At 42.0% G+C, this 27843-nt stretch overlaps 1 protein-coding gene across 2 annotated transcripts; it reads left to right on the top strand.

The window, feature by feature from the left end:
• The first annotated feature begins 243 nt into the window (after positions 1-243).
• LOC148886807 (rho GTPase-activating protein 7) lies at positions 244-25944 on the top strand. 2 transcript variants are annotated; one of them, XM_089017592.1, is made up of 19 exons: positions 244-280; positions 1723-1851; positions 1927-2065; positions 16810-16881; positions 17421-17502; positions 18282-18345; positions 18463-18995; positions 19841-20012; positions 20095-20439; positions 21334-21656; positions 21745-21921; positions 22269-22431; positions 22512-22710; positions 23501-23714; positions 23793-23907; positions 23975-24166; positions 24278-24495; positions 25130-25306; positions 25505-25944. In XM_089017592.1, exons 3-19 carry the CDS (start codon positions 1957-1959, stop codon positions 25611-25613), a joined length of 3264 nt encoding a protein of 1087 aa, XP_088873718.1. In that variant the 5' UTR covers positions 244-280; positions 1723-1851; positions 1927-1956; the 3' UTR covers positions 25614-25944. The 2 variants fall into 2 exon arrangements, with proteins under 2 accessions (XP_088873718.1, XP_088873720.1); XM_089017594.1 differs by lacking the exons at positions 244-280; positions 1723-1851; positions 1927-2065 and adding an exon at positions 14756-14960.
• Positions 25945-27843: the final 1899 nt, after the last annotated feature.

The following is a 27843-nucleotide window of genomic DNA, read 5'->3' as shown; positions in this document are numbered from 1 at the left end:
TTTTTCATGTTCGAATGATTTTATTGATATTCTTTGTCATTGTTAAAACATTTAGTTTTGTCGCAGACTCACTATAGCGCCAAAATTGTCAACAGTATCACTCAAGAATATTAAAAATATGGTATGTTTTTCCAAAAGTTACTGCTCAGGTTGTCCTGGAATGACTCATGAGTTATTTTGGTGGGATTCAGATTCATTTTTGTGCGTCTGTGTGTGGCGCTTAAAGGTGCATTGCCAAGATGGGTGAATAAAGCTGACTCACAAGTGCGAAGGACATGAGGTAAGCTGAATATTTTTTGCTTACTAATGGGATCATCCTTGAGGAATAATAGCATTTTTTTTAAAAAAAAGTATCAGTGAAGTGATTTTTTTCCCCTCTCCTTAAGTGTAGCAAAGTGATGGAAATGATGATGTGACCATTTGTGCGCTCTTCATTGCAAAGCCAAAAATCAATTAAGCGACTTGCCTTCATATGCAAATTGTAAAAGAAAAAATATGGCTGGCTTTTTCAGCGGGTTTTCGATTTGCACCTCCGCAAAAAAAATATAGAAAGAGTGCTAACTCTTTGCAATATGCATGATTTATATTACTTCTATATTAGATCTTCTGCAGGGAAGCTCAAGATGGCCAAAGAAGAGTTGGCAAAAGTGTTCGCGCACTTTGCTCACGTAGCGGTAGAGTACTCTGGTAAAAGTACATTTATCAATCAAATTTATGTACAGTGATACCTCGTTTTACAAACCCCTTGGCTTACGAACTTTTTGCCTTACGAACGTTAAATTTATGACAATTTTACCTTGGCATACGAACTTTTATTTGGGATACACATGGAGCTGCCACAATGAATGATGTGTCGTTCGCGAACGAGCACGTTCTCCTAACAAGAAAATGGCAGCCGGCTTGTTTTGATCCTGTGTTCCCCGCCCTCAGTCGTCGGTTCAAGCCACCTGATTGGTCAAGAACGCAGTGAGGGGAGGTGTTTTAAACATTAAAGAGACAGGCAGATGACAGAGAGAGAGAGAGAGAGAGAGAGAGAGAGAGAGAGAGAGAGAGAGAGAGAGAGAGAGAGAGAGAGAGAGAGAGAGAGAGAGAGAGAGAGAGAGAGAGAGAGAGAGAGACAGAGTGACAAAATGGATAGAAAACAGTGAAATTTGGACCCGTTTCAACTTGGATAGTTCAAAGGCAGAGTGTAGACTGCAAGGTTAAAATTCCCATCAATCAGGCTCCACAAATAACCCACACAAGCCTTCTGTACACTTGATGCAAAAAGCTATTAACCCAGCCAAACAAAACACAATTGATGAGGAACAAGGTAAAATTATCGCAGAGAAATCACCTACAAGGGATCGTTCCTCATCAAGTGTTTAATGCTGATGAAACCGGCCACTCCATTCCATCAAGCCATCAACGACCATCACAAAGGTAAATAAAACAACTTTATTATACAATACAGTTTATTTCTTTTCAATTATAATACCAGAGCACATTTATTATACATAAAATAAGGTATATTTTGTGTAGTTTTAAGGCTTATTTAGTAGGAAATTGTTTTATGGGGACCTGGAAACTGATTATTCTTATTTTAATGGTTTCTTATGGGAAATTAATTTTCGGGATACACACTTTTCGCCTTACACACTCTGTCTTGGAACCAATGAAGTTTGTAAGCCAAGGTATCACTGTACTGGTCACATTTTGAGCTTTTTTTTCTAAACTTTTTAGGGGTGAGGGTTTTAAAGGAGGGACGTGGAGTATCGGGGGTGTTTCCCAAATTCCATGCAGACTTTTTGCATCAAGTGTCAGGGCCCCCCCCTCGCTCCTCCTTCTCCAGCTCAGTCCAAGTCAGCCCAAGTGAGTTGTGGCTTAGCAAACGTTTCCCACATGGCTCCCCATACTCACCGCCACACATTTTTTTCCCTCCACCAGGACTATTTAATTGATTAATTCGCCGCCAAGATGGCGGTGAAAACGCCGCTGCGGAGGTCTTTCAGCGAGCACGTCAAAGTTTCCACCAACAGGGCTCGGGACGTCTTCTGGAGGAATGTGAGAGAGACGCGGCTATGGGGTAAGTCGAGTTAGGAACGACCACTATCCACTTTTATTAAACACATTTTTTTATTCACCCATTGGGTCATGTGGCTCGTATAAATTCTAGAATAAAACATATTTTATTAAGAGTTGAGAAAAAAAAGACAATATCAATACAAGTAACATCCGACTTACGACTGAGTTCCGTACCGACCAAATGGTTGTAAGTCGAAATGGTCGTAAGTCGAAATCCATTCAAAATGTTAGAGACTTGGAGGTGAAATGACATAGTTATGTATGGGTCTGGAGGTCATGGTCGTAAGTACGGGTGGTCGTAAGTCGAGCTGGTCATAAGTCAGATTGTACCTGTACCAGTTCTTGATATTCAGTTGTATAATGACTCGCAATTGCAAATGATTTCCCCCCCCTATTTTTTTAAGCGTTATATTAAAGTCAAAGTCAGCTTTATTGTCAAATATAATATTAATCAATCAATCAATCAATATATACTGGCTCGCTATCTGTTAGCTATCTAGCTGGCTGGCTGTGAGCTGTCTAGCTGGCTAGCTGTTGGCTATCTGGCTATCTATTAGCTATTTATATGCTATCCATTAGCTAGTTAGCTAGCTAGCCTTCTATCTATTTTATTTCCTTCGGGGTTGAGTGAACGCTGGTGCATGTGGCTGCCGCTGCTCACCCACTGAAAAACTTTATCCTGTGACTGTAAAGTGACCTTGAGAATTTTGAAAGATGTTTATAAATGAAATGTATTATTATTATTATTATTATGACATATTTTTTATTATTATTTTGTGATTTAATTATTATTATTATTATTATTTTTTTTTTTTAATAATTTAGTATAGATCGCTGTAGATGGCGGTGTTGCTTCATTTCAGATTTGGAGTCAAAGCATTTCAACATTCTCACTTCGATGATGTTCACCAAAAAAAAAAAAAACCCTAAATTCAATACTGCGGGAAAATATTTTCCTATTTTCATAATTTAAAACCGCTTCAAGCTATCTCACGAACATTATTTTTTTTTGTGACTGGCTTTTGTTAGAATAGCCCTCGAGGTATTTATGAAGTTTATCAGATGAGGTAGAAAGTCAAAAAATGTGTAGTTTGACCAAAGGGGGCGAAAAAAAGCAATTCTTTTGATCTACTGCACCGTAACTGCTTACGTTTTATTTGGCTTGTTAATTTATTTTATTTTTGAATATGTTGAATTGCAGTTGAGGGAGGAATTTAAAAAAAGTAAAACTAAGAACTGAAGTTTTCTCACCAGCAGCTTCATTCGTATTTATTAGCTATCCATTAGCTAGCTAGCTAGCTTTATATTTATTTCAGTTACTTCGTGGTTGAGTGAACGCTGGCGCATGTGGCTGCCGCCACTCACCCATAAAAAAAACTTTATCCTGTGACTGTAAAGTGACTTTGAGAGTTTTGAAAGGCATTTTGACTTTGTATGTGTGGGGGGGGTTTGCATAATTATTTTTATTTATTTTGCGTATTATGTAATAAAAATAGTCATGGATTGGATGTACCTTTATTCGTCTCGCAGTGGAGAAATTGACATTTCACAGCAATAAAGTTATGAATGGAAGAGGAAATAATAATAATAATAATCCATTTTATTTCTAAGCGCCTTTCAAAACTCTCAAGGTCACATTACGGTCACAGGGGTGGGAGGGGGGTCAATGGTTGAATGATGGACAGTCAACAGTGACCTCATTAGCATTTTTTTGAGCTTGACGAAACAGATTTATTGCGAAGTTGCGCTCGCTCGTCACACCCCCCCCGTCTCAATATTTACGCCACGGTAACACTCGGGCCAAATAAGGTCCCTGACCCTCGGCGCCCCGTCAAACAAACGTCTTCTGTAAACGTCCACCATTTTGTCCACCATCGTGACGCTTTCCAGAAGCCGCGACGCCAACCAAGAATCTGAAATGGTGTTTGGATGACCGTGAATAGCCGCGCTAGTAGCGACGTTTGAGTTCGCTACTACAACATTGCCAGAGGCCACGGCCAGCGCTTTATCAGCACCTAAGCATGAAAAAAAAAAAATCGAGATAAAATTCGAGAACGGCATCGAATGAGTTAATTTGCGATTAGGATGAATAGAATCGCCCGTTTTACCAATTTTTATCTCTCCTTAGTCTACTTTTTTATTGTCGGAAACGCAACGCACCCCCGACGCGCCTCCGCCCGGTGATGATGCAACAACTTTTCACTGCCTTACATAATAAAGTAATTCGGCGACGTAACAGACTCACGGATGCTCAGAGCGATAAAAATCCTCGGAGGAATCGATGCGACGTCAGCTGTTGATTTCCACCCGGCCCAAAATTGCCCCCCAATACCCCCCCCCCCTCTCCCTCCCTCCCCCACTTCCGATTCAATCCCCAGATCCTTCATTTGTCGGTGTTCCGTTTCAGGTTCAGGGGGGAGTACTGTATATGCGTTTCCTGGTTTTCTTTTGTTATTCACGTTAACATAAAAATAAATAAATAATATAAGAGGGGGAGAAACAAAAACTTTTCCAGATGTGTAATGGCGGGAGCTGCTGTGACATCGGAAATGATCCATATGGAATAGAAATGTACGGGATTCCGATTTCAACTTCCTGAAAGAGGGCGTTATAAAAAATGGAGGGCCTGTTGTAGGGATTTATGTTTCCGTTTTTGGTCGTGCATAACCGTTGGGATATAAATCCGAGTTCGTATTATTATTTTTCGGGGTTTGCTTTAGCATCGGATTGATCTTTGTGCTAGCTAGGAGAAAGAATAGCATTTGTTGTTATCTGGAATTCTAACTACCGCTACATTTGTTTATTCTTATTTTTTTTTTCAGCCACGTGAGATTGAATTTCGCCTTTGATTAAAACAGACGGCAAACGGAGTCTGCGTGTCCTTTCCGAGATAATTTGCTCTTTTCTTAGCGTGAAATCCAACCTCGGTCTGAATCAGAGTCAAACAAGATGGCGCCCAGCCGGGTCGTGCGTTTGCGATTGTCCATTCGCTCGCTAATGATCGGATATTCTTTGTAATGGGCTTGTTTTCTTCCTAGTTTGTGTGTTTGATGGCGTGAGGGGGGATTTGAGATTTTGGACAAAAAAGACAAACTTAAAAATAAATAAATAAACAAACAAACTAAAAAGTTAAATAAGATAAATAATGAGGAATAAAGTACGTAATAAAGTAAGGAATAAATTAAAAAATAAAGTAAGTAATAAATTAAACAAAATTAAACAATAATTTCAACAATAGTTTCAACAATAAATTCAACAATTAATTCAACAATAAATTAATAAATAATAAATTAATACATACATTAAATAATAAATACATTAAATAATAAATTAAAAATAATAAACTGATAATAAATTAATAATAATAAATTGATGATAAATTAAAAATAATAAATTGATGATAAATTAAAAATAATAAATTGATAATAAATTACAAATAATAAATTGATACAAAATTTAAACTAATAAATTGATACTAAATTTAAAATAAAATTAAAAAAAATTATAAAATAATTTATAAAAATAAATTAAAATAAATATATATATATATATGTATACATTAAAATACATAAAAATATACATGAATAAAAATGAATAACAGTGAATAAAAATGAAGAAATGAATGAATAAAAAAATTAATAAATTAATAAACAAACAAACAAATAAAAGAGTCGATATTCTCAACATCTGTCACATGGGTGTGAAAACGCATTGCGGTACTAACAACCTCACCTCTGTGCAACCTCGAAGAATTTTTGTGTGGAATCTCGGCGCACACACATGCAGAAAGGCGACCCACCCTTGCCACCCCCCCCCCCCCCCCCCCCCCCCCCATGTGCACACACCGGACACCTGTTAGGCAACATTCAATTTGCAGTTAACACATTTTCCATTTGCAGTTAGTTGGCTCAATGGCGGACGTACCAGCTCGCTCGCTCGCTCAAACGTTTCATGATTTGACCGCCCCCCCCCCCCAAAATGGATTCCATGCAAAAATCTGTATTTGAGGAATGGGTCTTGCTTTGAAAAATGTCACTGGAAATGTCCTTCTGGAGCGGATACATATATATACAGGTAACATCCGACTTACGACCACCCGTACTTAGGACCACGACCTCCCGACCCTATTTTTAACATTTTAAGAGAGGGAGTTTGCGAGTCATTTAGCCTCCGAGTCTCTATTCAGCATTTTGAATGGATTTCGACTTACGACCATTTTGACTTACGTCCGTTTGGTCGGAACGGAACTCGGTCGTAAGTCGGATGTTACCTGTTTGTGTGTATATATATATATATATATATATATATATATATATATATATATATATATATATATATATATTGTACTGCATTCATTTTTTCCCGTTTCTTATGGGAATGCAAAAGCGCGCACGATGCTAATGTTAATTTCTTTATCCAATCCCGAATCTCGTCATACTCCCGCGGCGATTTTTCCCTTGCCGTTCTACATCCGTTAGCGTCTCAAAATCCACCTCGACCCTCCCCCAGAGCGAAACGGCGGCGGCGGTGTGGGCGCCCTGTTTAACGGCGATCCGATTGTCGCGGCCTTTAATGGAAAACAACAGCTGGCGTTGGAACAATTGTCACGCGATCGTTTTCCTTTTCGCCGGCGGTTCTCGGCGCCGCACGCAATTTGCGCCGACCTCTTTCAATCAGACCCGTTGCGGAGGTGCGGCAGGGGAAAAAAACGCCACCACCACAGCGGGATGGATGAAACGGAGACTTTCATTTACTTTCACGCCGATAACGATGCTTTTTTTTGGGGGGGAGGAGGTGTAATATTCTTCACACCAGAGATTAATTGAAGTGTCCCTAGAGTTGTTGTGCGTCCTCTCGATTTATATGAGTATATTCACCTTCTCTCCTTGACGGATTGTCCCTCCCCATTTAACGACTAGACACCCCCCCCCCGGGCCCCCTTCACACACACACACACACACACACACACACACACACAACCAGCCCTCCCACCCTCAAAGCATTTTCACAATGATAAATAAATATCCAACTCTGGCGTCACACTGCAGCACTGCTATGCTACCGCCAGGTGCCGTCGTTGCAAAGCGGACGATGTTTCAAAGAAGTGAGCAAGAACACAAACACACACCGAAAACTATTTTGAAACGTTTAAAAGTTATTTTATTCCCGCATACAAGCGCTAATCATAATTTCAAACTTCATTCACAATATATGTTTTCCTTGCGTTGTGAGCTATCTAGCTAGTTCTCTCGCTGGCTACCTAGCCCGCTATCAAGCTGGCTATATAGCTATCTAACTGGCTTCCTAGCTAGCTTGCTATTTGCTACCTATTAGCTATCTAACTAGCGAGCTAGCTATGTATTAGGTATCTATTAGCTAGCTAGCTAACTTTCTGTCTATTTGAGTTATTCCGGGTTGAGTGAACGCTGGCGCATGTGGCCGCCACTGCTCACCCACAGAAAAACTGATCATGTGACTGTAAAGGGACCTTGAGAGTTTTGAAAGGCGCTTAGAAATGAAATGGATTATTATTATTATTATTATTATTATTATTATTATTATTGCTAATTTTTATTTATCTCGCGATCCACCTGACTAGCTATCTCGCTAGCTATCTCGTTAGCTATCAAGATAGTTATCTATTTGCGATCTAGCTGGCTATCTATCTATCTATTTATTAGCTATACAGCTATCTGGCTAGCTAGCTATTAGCTATGTCCTTCATAGTTTTGAAAGGCGCTTATAAATAAATACAATGTATTATAATAATAAATGGATTATTATTATTATTAGTTCTTAAAATGTCATCCTCCATATAATGTGAGGTAAACGAAACCGCATAAAAAAATTGACCTATGGCGGAATATCAACTTCACTTTTTTACGCCGTGTCAAAAATAGCCGAAACGGCGGCGGCGGAATAACTTTCAGTGACCTACTTCCAGCCTTTGTGTTGGCGGATGTTTGTTTTTTTTTTTTTTTTTGAGCCTACAAGCTTCACAAATACCCGTGCGAGTACAAACGTGGCACCGGCTGCTCTAATCGTTCGGTTCCACATAGCCGTCTGCTAGCGTAGCATTAGCCTCCATACATACAGTATGTCGAATTAGGCCTGTCGCGCGTCAGCCTCGTTTCTTTCTGCTAGGAAAAGATAGCCGCTCTTCGCTAATCGCCGCTGCTAATTACGTTTATCGTATTTGTTACAAATTGTGTCTGCAAGTGTTTATTTTATTGATCAAGCTGCAATTGGACGCAGTTTGGGAATACATTGACATCCGAGTATTAATTTGCTGCGCGACTCACTCAATTTTAGTCATGTTCAATCAAGTCAAGTGCTGTTAATCCATTCCGCCGCCTGAAACTTATTTGCATATTTTTAATCACGTTGAATTAAAAAAAAATGCTACTTTGTATAAAATTCATATAATGTCGAAATATGAAGACAAAAATGGTTCATTAAAGCTAACGGAATTTATTTCAGGACAAGCCGTCTAAGAGCAGCTGTAGTGTTCTAGGTGTGCCTTTAAAGGACAACCGACGCCACCGGACAAGTTGTATCCATAATTTGTAAAATGACTTCAAATGACTTCTACTGAGCGTATTTGACAAAGACTCCACCACATATAGCTATATTTTACGTTTTAAGACACGCGCTGAATATTCAAGAAGTCTTGTTTTCGAGTTGGTGACGAGTCCTCACGTGACGTCACTAAAGGAACGCCCCTGACCGAGAAAAAGACACTCAATGCATTTTAGGTACTTTGTTTGGTCTGAAAACTTTGTGTTGATGGTGAAATTAGAAGGAATCTAATGGTTGTGTGTTGCACCAAGACTACTATTTGTCCCCAAAATCCCCAAAATGTGAAATCCCGGGCAGACAGCCAACACTGCCATCATCTCCCGAGCTCCGGTTCAGTCCCTAAAACTGCCAAAAGGACGCCGCTGGGGGGGATTTAGAGTCTGTACAAAAGAGTAAATTAAACATTTGCAGACTCAAAATGCCCCTTCACACATATGGAAGTGGATTACAAATGGCCAATAGTGCCACAAGGGGGTCACGGAGAACCACATTTTCGCCAGGTTGAGTCTCGCGGACAATTTGGGAGACGCCGCGGAGGTAAAAAAGAGCAAGCGTCAATCACAGGGCATGAGTGACCCGCCCCCCCACCCCGCCTCCCCTCAAGCTCAGACAGATGAGCACAAATGACGACTGCTAACAATCACAGGCGGCCTTCGAACCGGAAAGCGCCGATTAATCACTGCGGCATTTCCTGAGCGGGCCGACGGGACGGTTCCTCGGTCGCTTGCGCGGCGTCGTCGGTCGCGCGGATCGCCGTGTTCTGGGCAGAGACTTCCTCTTGCTAAATGTTGGACGCGAAACGATGCAGGACAAAGGTTTTGCAACGTCAATCCCAGCGAAAGTCGGGACTTTAAATGCTCGCCGCTGAAGGTGAACGGGATTTAGATGTTGACTCATCTTTCCAAATTCGCCGTTTTTGGCAACAGCGAGGCTGCCAAAACAATTTAGGAAAGGCAGCCAAGCCGCTGTTGACCTTTCTTGTATTGAAAAAAAAAATATATTTTTCACTCAATAATTGCACATCCAATACCCCGAAGAGGTTCTATTGTCACATTTCAGACCATTCAGTGTCGGGTCATGGTTTGAAGTCATGGTTTTGTTTGCTACTTTGGACTTTTCTGTTCTGGCTTTGTTGTTTGAGATGTTCTTCCTGCTGACTATTTAACTCATTCACTGCTATTCACAAGTTTATTTGGGAATTGAAAATATGATGGAGAGTGAATTTGTTGGGGTTTTGTTTTTTCTTGTTTGGGTGCCGATAAAGCGCTGGCCATGTTTTTTTTTTCATCTAAAAGGAGGCAGATCATTATTGGCATCCAAGTGGGTTTTTAAATTTTAATTGTAATTGTTAGTATTTTTTAAATTGTTTTGTTTTTATTTTATTTTAATTAATGTATTTATTTATTGTCCTTTAGTTATTTATTTTATTTTGTATTTTGTCATTTTTATATATTTTATATACATTATATATTTTATAATTTTTATTGTTTATTTTTTGTTTTTTTCTTCTTTTTTTTTTTTTTTTTTTTCCTTTTTTCTTTTTCTTTTTTTGTTTTCTTTTTTCTTCTTTTTTAGTTTTTCAGTTTTTTTTTGTTAGTTTTTTTTTCTTTTTTCTTTTTCGTCTTTTTTTTCCTTGAGTTGTTTTTCTTGTTTTCATATTTTTCAGGTTTTACTTGTTTAGTTTATTAAATATATTAATTTATGTTACTTTTTTTTTACATTTATTTAGCTATTCATATATTTATTTATTTATCTTTTTTTTGTTTTATTTGTATCTATGAAGCAACCATCATGACTTGCCGAATGCGACTTCGCACGTCCTTATTTAGCGCTCCGTTGTACCCAAAGGCAGTCGTGACTCAAACATTTGTGTGGCTATATTTAGCTCAGGTTGGCACCGCGGACCCCCACGTCACATTTCCACCGAACCCTCAAAAGGCTTCAGGTGGGAATTGACCTGACTCAGTCTCTAACCCAAGACTGGGTTAGAATTGTCAGACCTAAATAAAGCTGTAAGTCCGGTAATCGCATCCCATCCTCCAAAGACGTTTCCTGGGGCTCGCCAGGCGCTTGGCAGCGTTCCCCGACTTTCCATCAAGCACCTGAACAAAAACACTTTATTTATAGTGTCGTCAACAAGGACATTTTGTTATGTGGTCCTTGGCTCGGGAAAAAAAATAAAAACTTGCCCCTGACATTTTGTGATCCTTAATAAACAAATGCCCCCCCCCCCCTCAGCTTTTTTATTTTTGACAGAAAAATAAGGTGAACGCGCCCGTCACACTAGAATGTGGGAAAGTAGTCCCAACGACTGCCCGAATGGACGTGAAAATCCTTCGTTTGGATTCGTTTTGGACATTTGTAGCTGGCTACCCATCTAGCTATCTATTCGCTGTCTGTTGGCTAGCTAGCTGGCTATTTTGCTAGCTATCTATTAGCTATCTGGCTAACAAACTATTTATTAGCTAGCTATTAGCTATCTAGCTAACTATTTATTAGCTCGCTATTAGCTATCTAGCTTTCTATCTATTTGAGCTATTCTGGGTTGAGTGAACGCTGGCGCGTGTGTGGCTACCGCTGCTCACCCACAAAAAAAAATATCCTGTGACTGTAAAGTGTAAACCTTGAGAGTTTTGAAAGGCGCTTTGAAATTAAATGTATTCTTCTTTTTCTGCTTCTTCTTCTTCTTCTTCTTCTTCTTCTTCTTCTTCTTCTTCTTCTTCTTCTTCTTCTTCTTATTATTAATATTTGACACTCGCGAGCAATTTTTTTGTTGGGAAAAAATTGCAGAAACTTCGTAAACAGGGTTGATCTTTTTTAGAATACAACTATTTACCGTGGGTATAAAGGAGGGCACAAAACCGCTAATCAGCAAGCTAGCACCGCTATTGAACGCGAAAGCTAACGCCGCCGTCGCCGCTTTCTCCAAACGGAGAGCTGCGGGGCGAGGCCAAAACTCAAGAGGGAAGGGACGCTTCCTGTACGACTGAGTCGGAAATGCCGAAACCCAACGCTTATGAAGCTGCCTTGAGATTAGACCGCTTGCGCGCATACACACACACAAACACACACACACACACACACACAAACGGGGACACACCCCAGAGCACACGAGCAGCCATGCGAAGTTTGCTGGGGTAAACATGTCACGCACATCCCCTTGAAAGTGTATGACCGCCTAGCTGAAACACACACACACACACACACACACACACACACACTGTAACTCCCATCCGCTGGGAATATTGTTGGATTCTTCCTCTTCTGACGTCCGCCAGCCTCAGGAAAAGGAAATGCAGTCTTGTGTAACCTTTCCACACAGATACAGAAAGAGAGAGTACCGGCCCCCCAAACCCCCTTCTTAGCCTCCCCCCCCAGATCGATCCTGGTCTAGACGTATTTTACCAATGGAAGCCAAAGTTGAGGGTTTCGTAGGAAGTTGGCAGAAAAAGGGAAATTTTTCGACAGTCTGGGACCTCTGACCGTATAATCAATGACGACAGAGTTTACGACAGAATTTACGACAGAGTTACGTTATCGACGAGGGCGCGAAAAGTTAGCGCTGAAGGGTTACAACTTCATGACGGAATCTCGCGGAGATGGCAAATGTACTCTGGACTAAATATAATGTCATAAAAAAAAATTTTTTGGGGGGGGGGGGGGGCGCCGCATGGAATACGCTTGATAAATGTTTCTCAAGAACGTACACATCCCACGTTTCACCTTGCTAGCTAGCTGGCTATCTAAGCGACTAGCTAGCAAAGCTATTAGCCATGTGACTGTCTAGCCCTCTATCTAGCTATCTATTAGCTATGTATTAGCTAGCTTTCTATCTATTTGAGTTACTTCCGGGTTGAGTGAACGCTAGCGCGTGTGGCTGCCGCTGCTCACCCACAGAAAAACTTATCCTGTGACTGTAAAGCGACCTTGAGAGGTTTGAAAGGCGCTTAGAAATGCAGTTTTAGACAATAATAATAATAATAAAATAATAATAATACATTTCATTTATTAAAAACTCAAGGCCACTTTATATTGTTTCTGCGGGTGAGCAGTGGCAGCCACACGCGCCAGCGTTCACTCAACCCAGAAGTAACGTAAAGTAAAAATAATAATAATAATTATTATTATAATAATAATAATATGACAACACAGACACAGAGTCATTCATTCTTCAGCACTTTCTGTACCCTCTTTGTGACATGGAGTTCTAGATGAAAGAGGAGAGGATCAAAGCATCCTTTTCAGCAGTGGATCAGGGTGGATGTGCACATCTACTACGTGCTAAATGTTGAAAGCAAACATGCATGTCGCCGGTCAGAAATAATCGTTAGGTTGGGCAGTGCAAACACACTTAAACACACACACACGCGCCTGTTTTGACTAAATAAGGGGACAAAGCGCCACAAATCTGTTTTCAAATCGAGAAACAGAAAGTTTTCACGATGGCGCCATGCGTCTCCTCTCATCGAACTCCGACAAAACTTGATAAGATGCTCTTCTTGCTCCGCCACTTGGGAATTAATGTAGCGATTCGCCGAGACCCCGCTTCTGCACTTTTAAGAGTTTACTCACATTTGAACGCCTCGCGCGCAAACACCTACGCGATAAACGCGAGGCCATTAGCGCTAATGGTTAATGCCTTGAACTGCGCGCTGATGAAACCTCGAAAAAGTCCCATACAGACTATATGAGTACACGCCAAGTACTCGACGCGTTCTCATTTTGGCTACGTGCTGCTTTTCCAATGCTAATCTTGTTAATGACCTTGCTCTCGATCTTTTTTAGTCGTACAAAACCTAAGCAATGAAACCGCGCACTGTAGTGCTAATGGACGTGACCGCGCAATGTTTTTTTATACCAATTCTTTCCTTCGGATTCTTCTCCCCCCCGCAGAGTTCCTCATGACTTTTCGCAAAACTGAGCAAACCCAATCATTGGACGTATCACGACAATGTGAAAGAAATATCCTACGATTAGCGATAACAATTAACAGTGTGCAAACATGTCTCCACTCCAATGCCAGGGTTTTTGTCATTGACACTCAAATTCCAGGACCTACAGAATATTGCGTTTTAACACTACATAAACATTCAACGCAGCATAAGAAACCTTAGATTCTCTACTTTCATCAGAAAAAAAAGTTAATTCCTAAATGATATGGGTCTGGAGTTATATGAGCTTGAAATGAGGGCAGATGTACAAAATACAATACATACATATTGGTTTAACAACAGCTAAAGCTAGAACAAAGCGCGAACATGGACAAAAGGGAAATGCTGCTCTCTTGTGGATGGGAAAAAAACATTGCCAGAGGTCTAACCCGCACTTTATCAACACCCCCCGCAAAAAAAAAAAAAAAAACTAATTCGGGAATGGCGCTCTACGTCATATTTTCAATTCCTGAATAATAATAGTAATAATAATAACAATAATAATAATAATACATTTAGCTTCTAAGCGCCTTTCAAAACTCTCAAGGACACTTTATAGTGACGGGATTTTTTTTTTTGTGTGCGGGTGAGCAGCGGCAGCCATTCGCGCCAGCGTTCACTCGACCCGGAAGTCAAACAGCAGCAAAGTGAGGAAAGGAAAGAAAGAAGTAGAAAAACTTGCTGAGTGCCTCGTTGTTGCGACGTTAAAAAGTTGTGCCACAACGTGGTGGGATAAAGTCCTACGACTATGAAAATGTACATGATATTTCTGTATTTTTGGCAGAGATGGAAATATTTCCAATCTGTTGGCAAATTCGTCAAATTCCACTGTGAAATTTGAGTTCTTTATAGTCCTTTCAAAACTGGTCATACATAGTCATTAAACTTTGACATCTTTTTTTAAATGCTCTCAGTCATACACAAAAATCCATTTGAGCACCAATTTTGATGCATCCGACTCCATTTTGCGAAATGACCCTACTACAAAAAAAAAAAGCCAGAAATATGAACTGGCATATTTCCCGCTGATGCTCACATGTTGAAAGCACCTCCATCCCCCCTTCTTCCAAGAGGGTTATTTTTAGGACCCCCACAACCACCCCCTCGCACTCCTTTTCTCCGCTGTTTGGCTGGTCCGGTCCTGACCAGAGGAAGAGGAGTGGCGGGGAGGGGAAATGGTGAACAATGACTTTAATGAACGTGATGCCCGACACAAGCGACACATCAGGATTCAACTGCGACGCTCCAACTTAGGATATATATTTAACATTTTGGGATTCAATTTCTTTTTAAACTCCCTATTTTTGTTTTTAATTTTTGTCGGGTCCATTTGATCACATCACCGAATGGAAATTTGCTCATAAACTTCGAGCATGTTAATCTCGAGTGAGTATGCGTTTGATTCATAACCGAATGTTTGTCTTTGATGGCAGCTGCTATTTAACAAGCCTCCGCTAACTAAACGGGCGATTGGCATTTAATTAGCATCGCGATTAGCCATTAATGAAACGCCGATGCGGCCTCTGCCCCTTCCTCGACGTCTGTTTGCTATAGCGGGAGCTTTTTTAGTTTGTTTCTTTTTCACCAGAGCCAAAACCAGGTTAAAAAGTACAAACAAAATGGCGGTTGTACACCGAAGAGCAAAATATGTCTTTAGAAAATCCGACATTTTGTTTCCGATGTTTTTTCGAAAAAAATGCTAATGACAGTTAGCTTTATTTGTAAAGTGTCCTTGACAGTTTTGATAGCCACTTATAAATTCAATGTATTATTATTATTACCTAATTTTGTTCGTTTATTTTATACATTTTCCCCCTCCAGAATAAATAAAGATTAATTCATTAAACTGACGAAAAAAAAACATATCATTATCAAGTTAAACGCCAAAATATTAAACCAAACCATGTTATTCGGTCCAAAGAAATCGTCTATTTCAATGCTAACATACAAAAGTTGGTCTATGTGCTAATAGAAACTAGCATAGCCTATCTGTTGTTTCTATTTATAGTTGTATTTTATTTATTGTATTCTATTTGTAATTGTATTTTATTATAGTACCTATGCTTGTCTGTGACTGTCAAGTGTCGAGAGCTTTGAAAGGCACTTAAATTAAAATATATTATTATTATTATCATAACGATAATTCTAAACCTTCAAATGACTAAAGCTCGGATTTTTGACTCGATCACGAGCCGCATCACGATCTCTTTTGTTTGGGACAGAGAAGAAAAAGAAAATAAAAGAAAACAATTCCCCAACCGTCACTCCAATTTGCTTCGCCCTAACTCGGGAGGGTTTATCTCAAGTCAAGTGTTAGCAACGGATGGCAACAAGAGTGCTGGCATTAGCTCACAATGCAACTGCACCCCACCCTACTTGAGCGGAACTCAAATTTGAAAAACATCAACTGCGCTCGTGACCTGAAAAAAAACAAACTTATGACCTTTTCTGGAGGGTTTCCAGGTAGAAGACTTTGATGATGTGCTCAATTGCTGCTAACGGGGTCACTGGCCGAAGGACTTCAGAGCAACTGGCTAACAAGCGATAAGGAGATCAAAAGTGGCCCTTGGAGGGTCGGATACTGTCGGAATATGCCCCTAAATGTCATCTGTCGGCGAGTTTTGTCACCGAAGGGGAAACAAATCCATACTGGACAGAACTAGAAAAGCAAGACAGCACTTTAGCTTGAAAAAAATGATGCTAATTTACGCTAGGTCGAGTTAGTTACAGGACGTTTTAAGCACAGTCCAGGAAGAAAACATTACACAATGTCAGAAACCGCAATGAGGTTTCAAGACCAGCCTTGGCGTTTAGTCACCGACCACTACCCCCCCCCCCCCCACCCCACTTGTCACCCTCGTTCTTACGTTAGCGATGCTATCAGCCCAGCTCCCATTTGGCTGTTAGCGCGGTTGGGTTTCTACATGTTGTTCAAGACAAAACGAAAAGTACGCTAGGATAGACCCCGATTGGCGCCAGAGTACAAACACTCAAGAAAACAAATGGATACTTTTCAGAGCGAGTCCCTTTTCTCGCCGTCCGCCAGTCAGCGGTAATTAAAACGGTCGCAGATAATTAATTTGCCAGTCTGCGTAGCCCAGCTCCTTTCCAATTCAAATTGAATCAAAGCTCATAAAGAGACATCTGATGAAGTGCAAATATTTGTACTCTTAAAGCTGTCTGAGCGTGACGTGATTGCCATCGACTCAAGAATCGTGTTTGGTTTCTTTCGCAGAGATCGAGGCCAAGGAGGCTTGCGATTGGCTCCGAGCGGCCGGTTTTCCTCAGTATGCCCAGTTGTTCAAAGGTAAGTAAGCAGCGTTTATTTTTGCTTTCGAAAAGAGCCAAGTTCTGATTTTAAGTGCGGAGTCGATTGCAATCAAAGGTAAAGTAGAGCCTTGATTATATTTTTCAAGTGGCACGTGGTAACAATAGCGTTGAGTTGGAGTCACTATTGTCACATTTTCGCTATTTGTTAAGAAAACAGATCAATATATACAGCTGCAGGTTGCCATTTAAGCCTTTGTCAAAGAAGATGAAACCAGTGTCACCGTAAACAAAACTGATTGACGAGCCTACCGCCGCCTAGATTGCAGAGGATGTGCGTTAATGACCAGTTTTGGACGACTAAGTGATTTTTGGAACATGTAAAAAGATTGCTCAAAGTTTGGAAACAGGACAGGAGTGGGTATTGTGGAACACCCTTGGAAACATAGATGGGGAAATGACCTCGATTCTCATATTGCTGTCATTGGAAGGGGTCATTTTGAAACCTCTTAAAATTCAAAAAAATCATCTACTGTTCCGAATCAATTGAAATGTTAGCTTGATATGTTGGCGTGTCAGACTGTAGGTTTCCCACTGACGTGGAGCTCGCCAAGAGGGATCATCACTTCCTGGATAAAGATGCTCTGGATTCCCTCAGCAGGTAACACTCTGGATGAAGACATTGGGAGTTGTTTGTTTGTTTTTGTCTGTTGTCTGTTGGAACTCCACGTCAGAGTCTGGCCTCACTTCGATATCACAAAGCAGGCACGGAATGGCACTTTGGGAGTCCTTGAACCACTTTGCAAGTCACCGTGGCTTTCCCTGCTCGGCTTTAATGAGATTTGGACAGCGGCTCACATTTGAGCTCTCATCTCGGCTGCAAAGTTGTGTTTTGGCGGGATGTCACGCTAGATTAAAAGTGCTGGAAAAAGTTGTGATAACACTTGCCTGCTAGGAAATAAACAAGGCGGCTAATAGAAGTGAAACTTGCCAATAGAGGGCAAAGTGACAACTGTGTAAATGAAAGCGACTTGATATTTTTGGTTTTTCTGTCGCCTGGAACAGATCGAAATACCAAAACGGAAGTGGTCACTCGAAATTAGCGTCTCTTTACGAGCTGGGAAATAAACAAATGGCTCCCCCAGGAGTGAGTAGGAATTTAAAAAAGTACCAAAAGGTTAATTTTCTTATCTTGTTTGAAATATGTTTTCGATTTTGTAGCATAGAACCTTAGCTACAGGCTACAATGTAAACGTGGCGTTGTTGTTATCACTATTAATCGTTTTTTGAAAATTGGATAATTCTCAGCTTCCCTTGAAATAATTTATTTTTTGACATATTGCAATCAAAAACGTATTATTTTTATCAGATATGTGGCTATCTCGCTGCCGCCATTTGCCAGTTGACCGTTTGTTGACAAACTACGTCTTCCTCCGGCAGGCGACTGATCACGTTGAACAAATGTGCAGAAATGAGGCTGGATATACCGAAAACGAAGCATCAAGTGAGTTCTTGAAAACGGGGTAGCATGCAGAAATTACAACGCAATGAGATGCTGGTATCCGTTGTGTAAAACTGCGTCGCGTCATGAAAATGAAGCAAATATGGTGTCCGCTTTCAGAGCGATGAAGACCTTACGGAGGACGATTTCTGCGCCATCAGCCCCAAGTGGACTCACGATAGCCTAACGCGACGATGGCGACGCCTGGGCTCCTCGACGGACGACGTGTCTTTGTGCGACCACCACGACGACCGCCATGATGTCTGCTCCATTCGCAGTTCTAGCAGCGCAGAGAGCGAACGCCCAAACCGAAAGAATTCAAAAGATGGCGCCCTTCCGAACAGAAGCGCCACTGACGACCAGGCCGCCAGCCGGAGCTCCTCGCGCTGCTCCTCCTCCAACAAGACCACGTCCCTGGACAGGTCATTCAGTGGACCCCCGTCACCTAGAGGCGGAAGTGGTGGGGGGTCATCCACCGTGAGTCTGGAAGTCTACATCATGGATAAACCACCACGCAAAAAGGGGACCAGCCTTCTGAGGAAGATGGAGAAACTGAGATTGCGAGGGACAACTGGACTCCTCTCTGTACCCAGGAACCATGCAAATCCGGCTGGAATAGCTCCAGGGTCTGCGGATGGGGGAGGCCCCTCGAGGTGAGAATTGAGTGGTGTTCCTCATGGCTCCTTACTAGATACCTTTTTAATCTTTGCATGGCCAGAGAATCTAACTAAAAATAAAAAAAACAAGATTTTAATATTTCTCCTGTGCTAATCCCAGTGGCGGGCCGTGCATGTCACTCCTAGGCCTGCAGTAGTGCTATGTTGGAATTGAACAGCTACGAGTATGGTGTGATATTACTACATGTCCACTAGAGGATGCTGTTGGTCAGGAAATAACTTGTGACTCGAAGAAACTTAAGAAATACTGTCATTAACTCATTCACTGCCAGACATGCAAAAAAAAAACAATAATAATAATAATAATACATTTCATCTATAAGCGTATTTCAAAACTCTCAAGGACACTGTACAGTCAAATGTGTCCACTCCAGTGCCAGGGATTTTGTCATTGTCACTTGAATTCCAGGTTTTAAGACTACATCAACATTCAATACAGCGTTAGAAACGTTAGACGATCTTCTTTCATCAGAAAAAAAGAGTTAATTCCTAAGTTATGTGTCTGGAGTTACATGAGCTTGAAATGGGGGCGGCAGTACAAAATACAATGCATATATATTGGCTCATATAGCGCTCAACAAAGCACTTACATCGAAAAAAGGGAAATGCTGCCCCTTGTGGAAGGGAAAAACATTGCAAGAGGTCTGACCAGTGCTTTATCGGCCACCAAGCAAGAAAAAACAAAACAAAACCCAAACTACGTCATATTTTCAATTCCCGAATAAATTCGTAAATGGCCGTCAATGACTTAATAAGAATTTATAGACAAAATATCGCATTCCACTCCTCTAATTGAACATTTTATTGATCTTCACATCTAGCTGCGCGTCATCTTCACCCTCGTCCCTTCACGCCATGAGCAGCAGCAGCAGTAATAGCCACTCGGAGTGCAGCAGTGCGGTTAGCACGCCCAGCCCAGTCACACGTGTCCGTAGTAACTGCAAACGCACCGAAATGGCCGAAGAATTGACCAACCAACACATGGGCACCACGGTCAGTACAGAACAAGATAGATTCCGTATCGTCAAGAGAACTATGATGGGAGTATTCGCTACGTCTTTATGTCCCCTAACAGGACTACAAAGACCAACTCAATAACAACAACAACAACAACAACCTTCTCTTCCACATCCCCAACGGGCACAAACCGGGCACCTTTCCAACCTCCCTCGCCCACAATCACCCTTTCCTGTCGCCCATCGTGGATCAATCCGCTGTCAACTGGAGGACGGGTAGCTTCCACGGTTACCAAGAACGGCGCAGTTTCCGCCGCGTCGCCTCATCACCGAACCCGCCGGATCATCGATTGAGCGTCTACGACAACGTGCCGGACGACCAGCGGATGAATGAGAGCGAAGGTGGCAGCGGCGGGAGCGTTAGCGGCGGGAGTGTTAGCGACGCGGAGAGGGTTGGGGACGAGGTAGGTGTCATCATTCAATGTTTACGACCTTACCAGTTGTCCTCGGAATCAGATTCAGAATTATCATTATTGCCAAGTACTGTGATACCGCTTTATCTTACAAACTTTTCACCTTACGAACATTAAATTCGTGAGAATATAATCTTGGCATACGAACTAGTTTTCGGAAAACACACGGCGCGCCACAAGGGCCGGCGGCGGACTAGTTTTCGGCGGAAGAACACCAAACCACACGGCCGTAGAGCACCACCGTGGCTGCCGGACCCCCTCTGTTTGAGTGCAGACTTGGTTTGTTATCAAGTGGAGTACTTTTGCTATTATGGGACCGAAAAAGACCCCAACACAGGCTACTATTATGCCGAAGAGTGCACAAAACAAAATTACGGTCGAGCAGAAGAAGGAGATCATGAAAAAACACGACTGAAGTGTGCGTTTGTGTGACCTAGCGTCCCAGTACCAGTATGCTAATTGCTACGTGTGGCTAAGGGTGTTTCGGTGTTGTCTAAGCAATAAAAGAGGTTGAAAAACATCTGTTGATTTGGATTAATGAAAAGCAGCGAGCACGGGACAGTGTGTGAGGGTATTATTGCAGAGAAAGCACGGCAACTTCACTCGGATATCATCGAGACAATTACATCAACCACCATCAAAAAGGTAAATAAAGCGACTTTATTCTACAGTACAGTTTATTTTTTTTTTATTACAATACAATATCACATTTATTATATACAAAAAGGGCCTATATTGTGTAGTTTTAAGGTTTATTTAGTAGAAAATAATGTTTTATGGGGACCTGGGAACAGATTATTCTAATTTTAATGGTTTCTTATGGGAAATAAATGTTTGGCAGATGAACTTTTCACCTCACACACACTTTCTTTGCTTAAACGTCAGGTATCTCGACTATTGGGGAGCGAGGACGTTTTCTCTGCTCTGGACACGGTTTTGGAAAGGATCAACGACCTGCAGCAACTGGTCACCACCTGGACCGAGAATCTATCGGAAGACGACTGTCAACAAGATTCATCTTCTTCTTCCGCCTCTTCTTCTTCTGCTTCCTCCTCCTGCTCCCACGATTCACCCGCCAGCGGTTCCTCCGCCACCTCCCCTTGCCCTTCGTCTCCGATCCACATCCGACATTCAGAGGAGGAGAGCTGCGAGAAGTCGTCAGTAAGCGAAGACGAGTCCAAAACCAGATCGCCGCCAGACCAGAGCAGGTGAGGAACCACAAAACGTCTCTTGGACACAACGTCATTCAATCAGGATCCTTCCATTTTGACCTGTTTTGGGATATTTTTCCTCTAGCCGAGCGAGCCATCAGCTGCACTGGTCCAGTGAGCAGAGCCTTCCCTCATTGCCAGCCAGTTCGGGCGTGGAACACCAGTCCGTGTCCCAGTTTGCGGTTCTTCAGAAACTGGCTCTGCTCAAACTCACCGCCCTGATGGACAAATACTCGCCGTCTAGCAAGCAAGGTTGGAGCTGGTAAGCGCTCAGTGCTTGGTTGAAGCTTTTGAAATGTCATTGATTAGTCACTGCTCAGGTGCGGAATGACTCCATGGCTGAAAAAAATGATTCTTTAACGATAATTCCTTTCATCGCTATTGCTTTGGGAGCTTTCCTGTGAGGACACACGTGCGATCCCGACACCTGCCGTTGATACGATTTAGATTGAGTTTATTTTTTTAAATCAATAATTTGAGTGACAATGACAAAAACCCTGGCACTGGACTGGACACATTTTTGCACATCGTCTGGCAGGGAAAGTTGTAGTACAATGTTTAATATATATATATATATATATTTTTTTTTCTTCTCTTATTTAAACAAAGGAGCATTCCCAAGACGATGGTGAGGAAGGCCAAAGTGTCTCCTACCAAGGCCAGGCGTGTTTTTGGTGTTCCTCTGCTCGTCAACATGCAGCAGACAGGAGAGTCCCTCCCTCCGGTCATCCTCAAAGCGCTTGTTTACCTCAGGACACAATGTTTGGACCAGGTAACTTGCCCTTCAAAATAAAATCTGGGTTTTACAATTTTGGACGCCATGAAGTAAATGAGATTTGTGCGCGATTTCAGGTGGGTCTTTTCCGGAAGTCGGGTTTGAAGTCTCGGATCCAGTATTTGCGTGAAATGCTGGAGTCCGACCCCGACGGCGTCTGCTACGACGGGCAGTCGGCTTTCGACGTGGCCGACTTGGTCAAGCAGTATTTTCGGGACCTGCCCGAGTCCGTCTTCACCTACAAGCTCTGTGAATCCTTTCTACACATCTATCAATGTCAGTATTATTTTACCTCGTATTGTTGTAACGAAAAAAACAAATCTAGATTAAAAAAAAGAACTAAAGAATGACAAAAGTAGATTTATAGAAATTCTTTAGGAGAATTAAACAATACCTGCGTCATTCCTGTTCTTTAATGTTATCAGCTAAAAAAGCTATTTAATATTACAATCAGTATAGTTTTTTATGTAGCCAGACACTTGCTTGCTATCCGTGCCTGTCTAGCTAGCTAGCTAGCTATTTGTATCTGTCTAGCTAGCTATCTAGCTAGCTATTTGTATCTGTCCAGCTGGCTAGCTAACTAGCTATTTGTCTCTGTCTCGCTAGCTATTTGTCTCTGTCTAACTAGCTGTTTGTCTCTGTCTAGCTAGATATTTGTCTCTGTCTAGCAAGCTAGCTATTTGTGTCTGTCTAGCTAGGTAGCTATTTGTCTCTGTCGAGCTAGGTAGCTACTTGATTCTGTCTAGCTACTTATCTAGCTATTTGTCTGTGTCCAGCTAGCTAGCTATTTGTATCTGTATTGCTAGCTATCTACCTAGCTAGCAATTTTTATCTGTCGAGCTAGCTATTTGTCTCTGTCTGGCTACCTATTTGTCGTTCGATCTAGCTAGTTAGGTGTTTGTGTCTGTCTAGCTAGCTAGCCATTTGTATCTGTCGAGCTAGCTAGCTATTTGTGTCTGTTTAGCTAGCTATTTGTCTCTGTCAAGATAGATAGCCATTTCTCTCTGTCTAGCTAGCTACCTATTTGTAAAAGGCTGAAGTGTAAATATGAGATTGTGGTCTGCAGATTTCCCCAAAGATCAACAGCTGCTGGCAGCCCAGGCGGCCATTTTGTTGCTTCCGGACGAGAACCGCGAGGCTCTGCGGACGTTGCTCTTCTTCCTCCGCGACGTGGTGGCTTGCGTGGACGACAATCACATGACGCCCACCAACATCGCCGTGTGCCTCGCGCCGTCGCTCTTTCACCTCAACGCCATCAAGAGGGACGCCGGCGCCAACAGGTAGGTCATCCATCGCTGTATTTCATTTCAGATTAAAATCTCCATTTTGGCTCAAATGAATATTAAATATTACTCCAGATCAAGTCACAGGAAGTACAGCCTAGGCCGCCCGGACCAACGTGACCTGAGCGAGAACCTCGCCGCCACGCAAGGCTTGGCCGACATGATCAGCGAAGCGCAGAGACTTTTCGAGGTGCTCCAAGTGCCTTACCGGACCTTCCGGAACATTCCTTGTGAATTGCAATTTTCTTCTCACATAGATTCCGGAGTTTTGGCCGGCTCTGAATCTGAACTCCGTCGCTCCGACTGAAGAAACGAGCGGAGAAGACCTGGAGGAGACCATGCGGAAGCTCCGGCAGAGTACGTTGGTCCTCATCAAGGAAGCCGGCGATAAGAGTCGAGGTTGGGAGACGCTTCCTGCTCCTGAAAACGTGTCGCTGGCTGTTAAGAAGGTCAGAAGGCTAGCTAGCTAAAGCTAACGCTAACAACTAGAATTTACAATATCACTTAGTCACTTAAGGGTCATTTAAGATTCCGAGTTGTGATTTTTTTGTCTCGGGCAGACGTGGTCGGGGTGTCCGCTGTGGACGTGGCGCGTATCGGTGGAGGTAGACGCCGCCCAGGAGGTTTTGTTACGCCGACTCCTCGAGGAAGAGTGGCTGTGGTGTGGCGGCGGAGGGACGGGCGCCGTTATTCAGACGCTGGGCGACTGCGCCCACGTCTGTCGATATCTCCAACGGGGCTACGACGCCGGCCTGTCGCGTGAACATCTGCTGCTCAGGTAAATAAATCAAATACAATTTGTTTGTGTGGTTGTCTAGCTGGCGGCTATCGATTAGCGATTTATTAGCTATCCATTAGCCAGCTGGCTAGCTTTTAGCTGTCTCGCTGGCTGGCTGGCTGTTGCTGGCTAGCTGTTCGCTATCTGGCTATGTATTAGCTATTTATGAGCTATCCATTAGCTAGCTGGGTAGCTATTAGCTGTTTAGCTGACTGACTGTAAGCTGTCTAGCTGGCTGGCTGTTAGCTGGCTAGCTGTTGGCTATCTGGCTGTCTATTAGCTATTTATTAGCTATCCATTAGCTAGCTGGCTCGCTATTAGCTGCCTAGCTGGCTGGCTCTAAGCTGTCTAGGTGGCTAGCTGTTGGCTATCTGGCTATCTATTAGCTATTATTTGCCATCCATTAGCTAGCTAGCTTACTATTAGCAGTCTGGCTGACTGACTGGCTCGCTGTTGGCTATTTATTTGCCATCCATTCGCTAGCTTTCTATCTGAGTTACTTTGGGGTTGAGTAAATGCTGGCGCGTGTGGCTGCTGCTGCTCACCCACAGAAAAACTGATCCCGTGACTATAAAGTGACCTTGAGAGTTTTGAAAGGTGAAATGAAATGTATTATTATTGTCGTCATTTTCAGGATATGGCGGTCGGAGGCGACTTGCGGCCCACTCTTTGTGTCGTCCGTGTCCACGCAGCACCCTCAGGCGCCACCGGAGGGCGTCCGAGCGCACACTCACACTTGTGTCTACCTGCTGGAACCCGTCGCCGCCGCCGCCAAGACACGCCTCACGCACGTGTGTCGCACCGACACCAGGTAGGCATTCGAGATCCCTTTTCTCACGCCGCCGCTCACGTGAAGTTTTTGGCGTAGAAAGTGAGCTCACGTGCTTTAGTGACTTATAGTCAGCCGTCATTTCAAGCGCAGAAAAGCGAGACCGCAGGTGAGACGGGTTGACTCGTAGCATATTTGAAAGGAATCTCCTCACGCCGCGTTTCATGTGTTATCCTGTAGGGGGCGCTCGGCGACGTGGCACCGCAAAGTGAGCGGACATCGCATGGTTGCTGCTCTGTTGGCCCTCAAAGCGTCCTTCCAAGGGCAAAACAACGAGAACACCATGTGACGGCGCTTGACGGACAGCTAAGTGGGAGGGGTTTCGTCACCCCTCCCCCCTTTTTTTCTTTATAAACTATTCACAAGCGTCACGCTAGGTCAACCCGCGACGTGTTTCACGGACAAAAGGAAGCGCAAACGGGAAAGCGGTAAGAGAGGAGCGATGTTGCCGTGCCCGTGTCCAGTTTGGGACTGATCGTAACAAACGAAAGCCATCGAGTTTGGCGCTTTTTCATGGCATGAAAAACGCTCACCATTATTTAAGCGAACCAATATAAGTCGACATATTTAAGCTTTGGAGTGACAGCCAAGCGTCTGATTAAAGAGATTTGTTTTTCTCTGTCAGCCTAATACTCTTTTTTTTTTCCTGTTCAAGGCAAAACATCAGAATTGAAGCACAAGAGGAGGCGGAGTAGTGGCAGCAAAAAAATACATGGCAGCCCAAAAAACGACCATGTATAGTAAGGCGTTTTTAGCCGAAAAAATGACCATGTATAGTAAGGCGTTTTTAGCCGAAAAAAATGACCATGTATAGTAAGGTGTTTTTTTGCAGAAAAAAACGACCATGTATAGTAAGGCGTTTTTAGCCGAAAAAAATGACCATGTATAGTAAGGTGTTTTTAGGCGAAAAAAAGGACCATGTTTAGTAAGGCATTTTTAGCCGAAAAAAACGACCATGTATAGTAAGGCATTTTTAACCGAAAAAAACGACCATGTATAGTAAGGCATTTTTAGCCGAAAAAAAAACGACCATGTATAGTAAGGCATTTTTAGCCGAAAAAATGACCATGTATAGTAAGGCATTTTTAGCCGAAAAAAACGACCATGTATAGTAAGGCATTTTTAGCCGAAAAAAAAACGACCATGTATAGTAAGGCATTTTTAGTCGAAAAAAATGACCATGTATAGTAAGGCATTTTTAGCCGAAAAAAACGACCATGTATAGTAAGGCGTTTTTAGTCGAAAAAAAACGACCATGTATAGTAAGGCATTTTTAGCGTGAAAAAACGACCATGTATAGTAAGGCATTTTTAGCCCCAAAAACGACCATGTATAGTAAGGCATTTTTAGCCGAAAAAAAAAACGACCATGTATAGTAAGGCATTTTTAGTCGAAAAAAACCCACCATGTATAGTAAGGCATTTTTAGTCGAAAAAAAACAACCATGTATAGTAAGGCGTTTTTAGTCGAAAAAAAACGACCATGTATAGTAAGGCATTTTTAGCGTGAAAAAACGACCATGTATATAAGGCATTTTTAGCCCCAAAAACGACCATGTATAGTAAGGCATTTTTAGCCGAAAAAAAAACGACCATGTATAGTAAGGCATTTTTAGTCGAAAAAAATGACTATGTATAGTAAGGCGTTCTTAGCGTGAAAAAACGACCATGTATAGTAAGGCATTTTTAGCCCAAAAAAACGACCATGTTTAGTAAGGCGTTTTTAGCCGAAAAAATGACCATGTATAGTAAGGCATTTTTAGCCGAAAAAAAGACCATGTATAGTAAGGCATTTTTAGTCGAAAAAAAACGACCAAACGACCATGTTTTGTAAGGCATTTTTAGCCCAAAAAAACCACCATGTATAGTAAGGCATTTTTAGCCCAAAAAACGACCATGTATAGTAAGGCATTTTTAGCCGAAAAAAAGACCATGTATAGTAAGGCATTTTTAGCGTGAAAAAACGACCATGTATAGTAAGGCATTTTTAGCCCCAAAAACGACCATGTATAGTAAGGCATTTTTAGCCGAAAAAAAAAACGACCATGTATAGTAAGGCATTTTTAGTCGAAAAAAAACCACCATGTATAGTAAGGCATTTTTAGTCGAAAAAAAACAACCATGTATAGTAAGGCGTTTTTAGTCGAAAAAAAACGACCATGTATAGTAAGGCATTTTTAGCGTGAAAAAACGACCATGTATATAAGGCATTTTTAGCCCCAAAAACGACCATGTATAGTAAGGCATTTTTAGCCGAAAAAAAACAACCATGTATAGTAAGGCGTTTTTAGTCGAAAAAAAACGACCATGTATAGTAAGGCATTTTTAGCGTGAAAAAACGACCATGTATATAAGGCATTTTTAGCCCCAAAAACGACCATGTATAGTAAGGCATTTTTAGCCGAAAAAAAAACGACCATGTATAGTAAGGCATTTTTAGTCGAAAAAAAACCACCATGTATAGTAAGGCATTTTTAGCCCAAAAAAACGACCATGTTTAGTAAGGCGTTTTTAGCCGAA

This window comes from Hippocampus bargibanti, linkage group LG16, assembly GCF_051943395.1.
Source record: "Hippocampus bargibanti isolate YZ-2025 linkage group LG16, ASM5194339v1, whole genome shotgun sequence".
Classification (NCBI taxonomy): domain Eukaryota; kingdom Metazoa; phylum Chordata; class Actinopteri; order Syngnathiformes; family Syngnathidae; genus Hippocampus; species Hippocampus bargibanti.
Note: the sequence above shows the minus strand (reverse complement) of the source record. Positions and strands in the feature narration are given on the sequence as shown.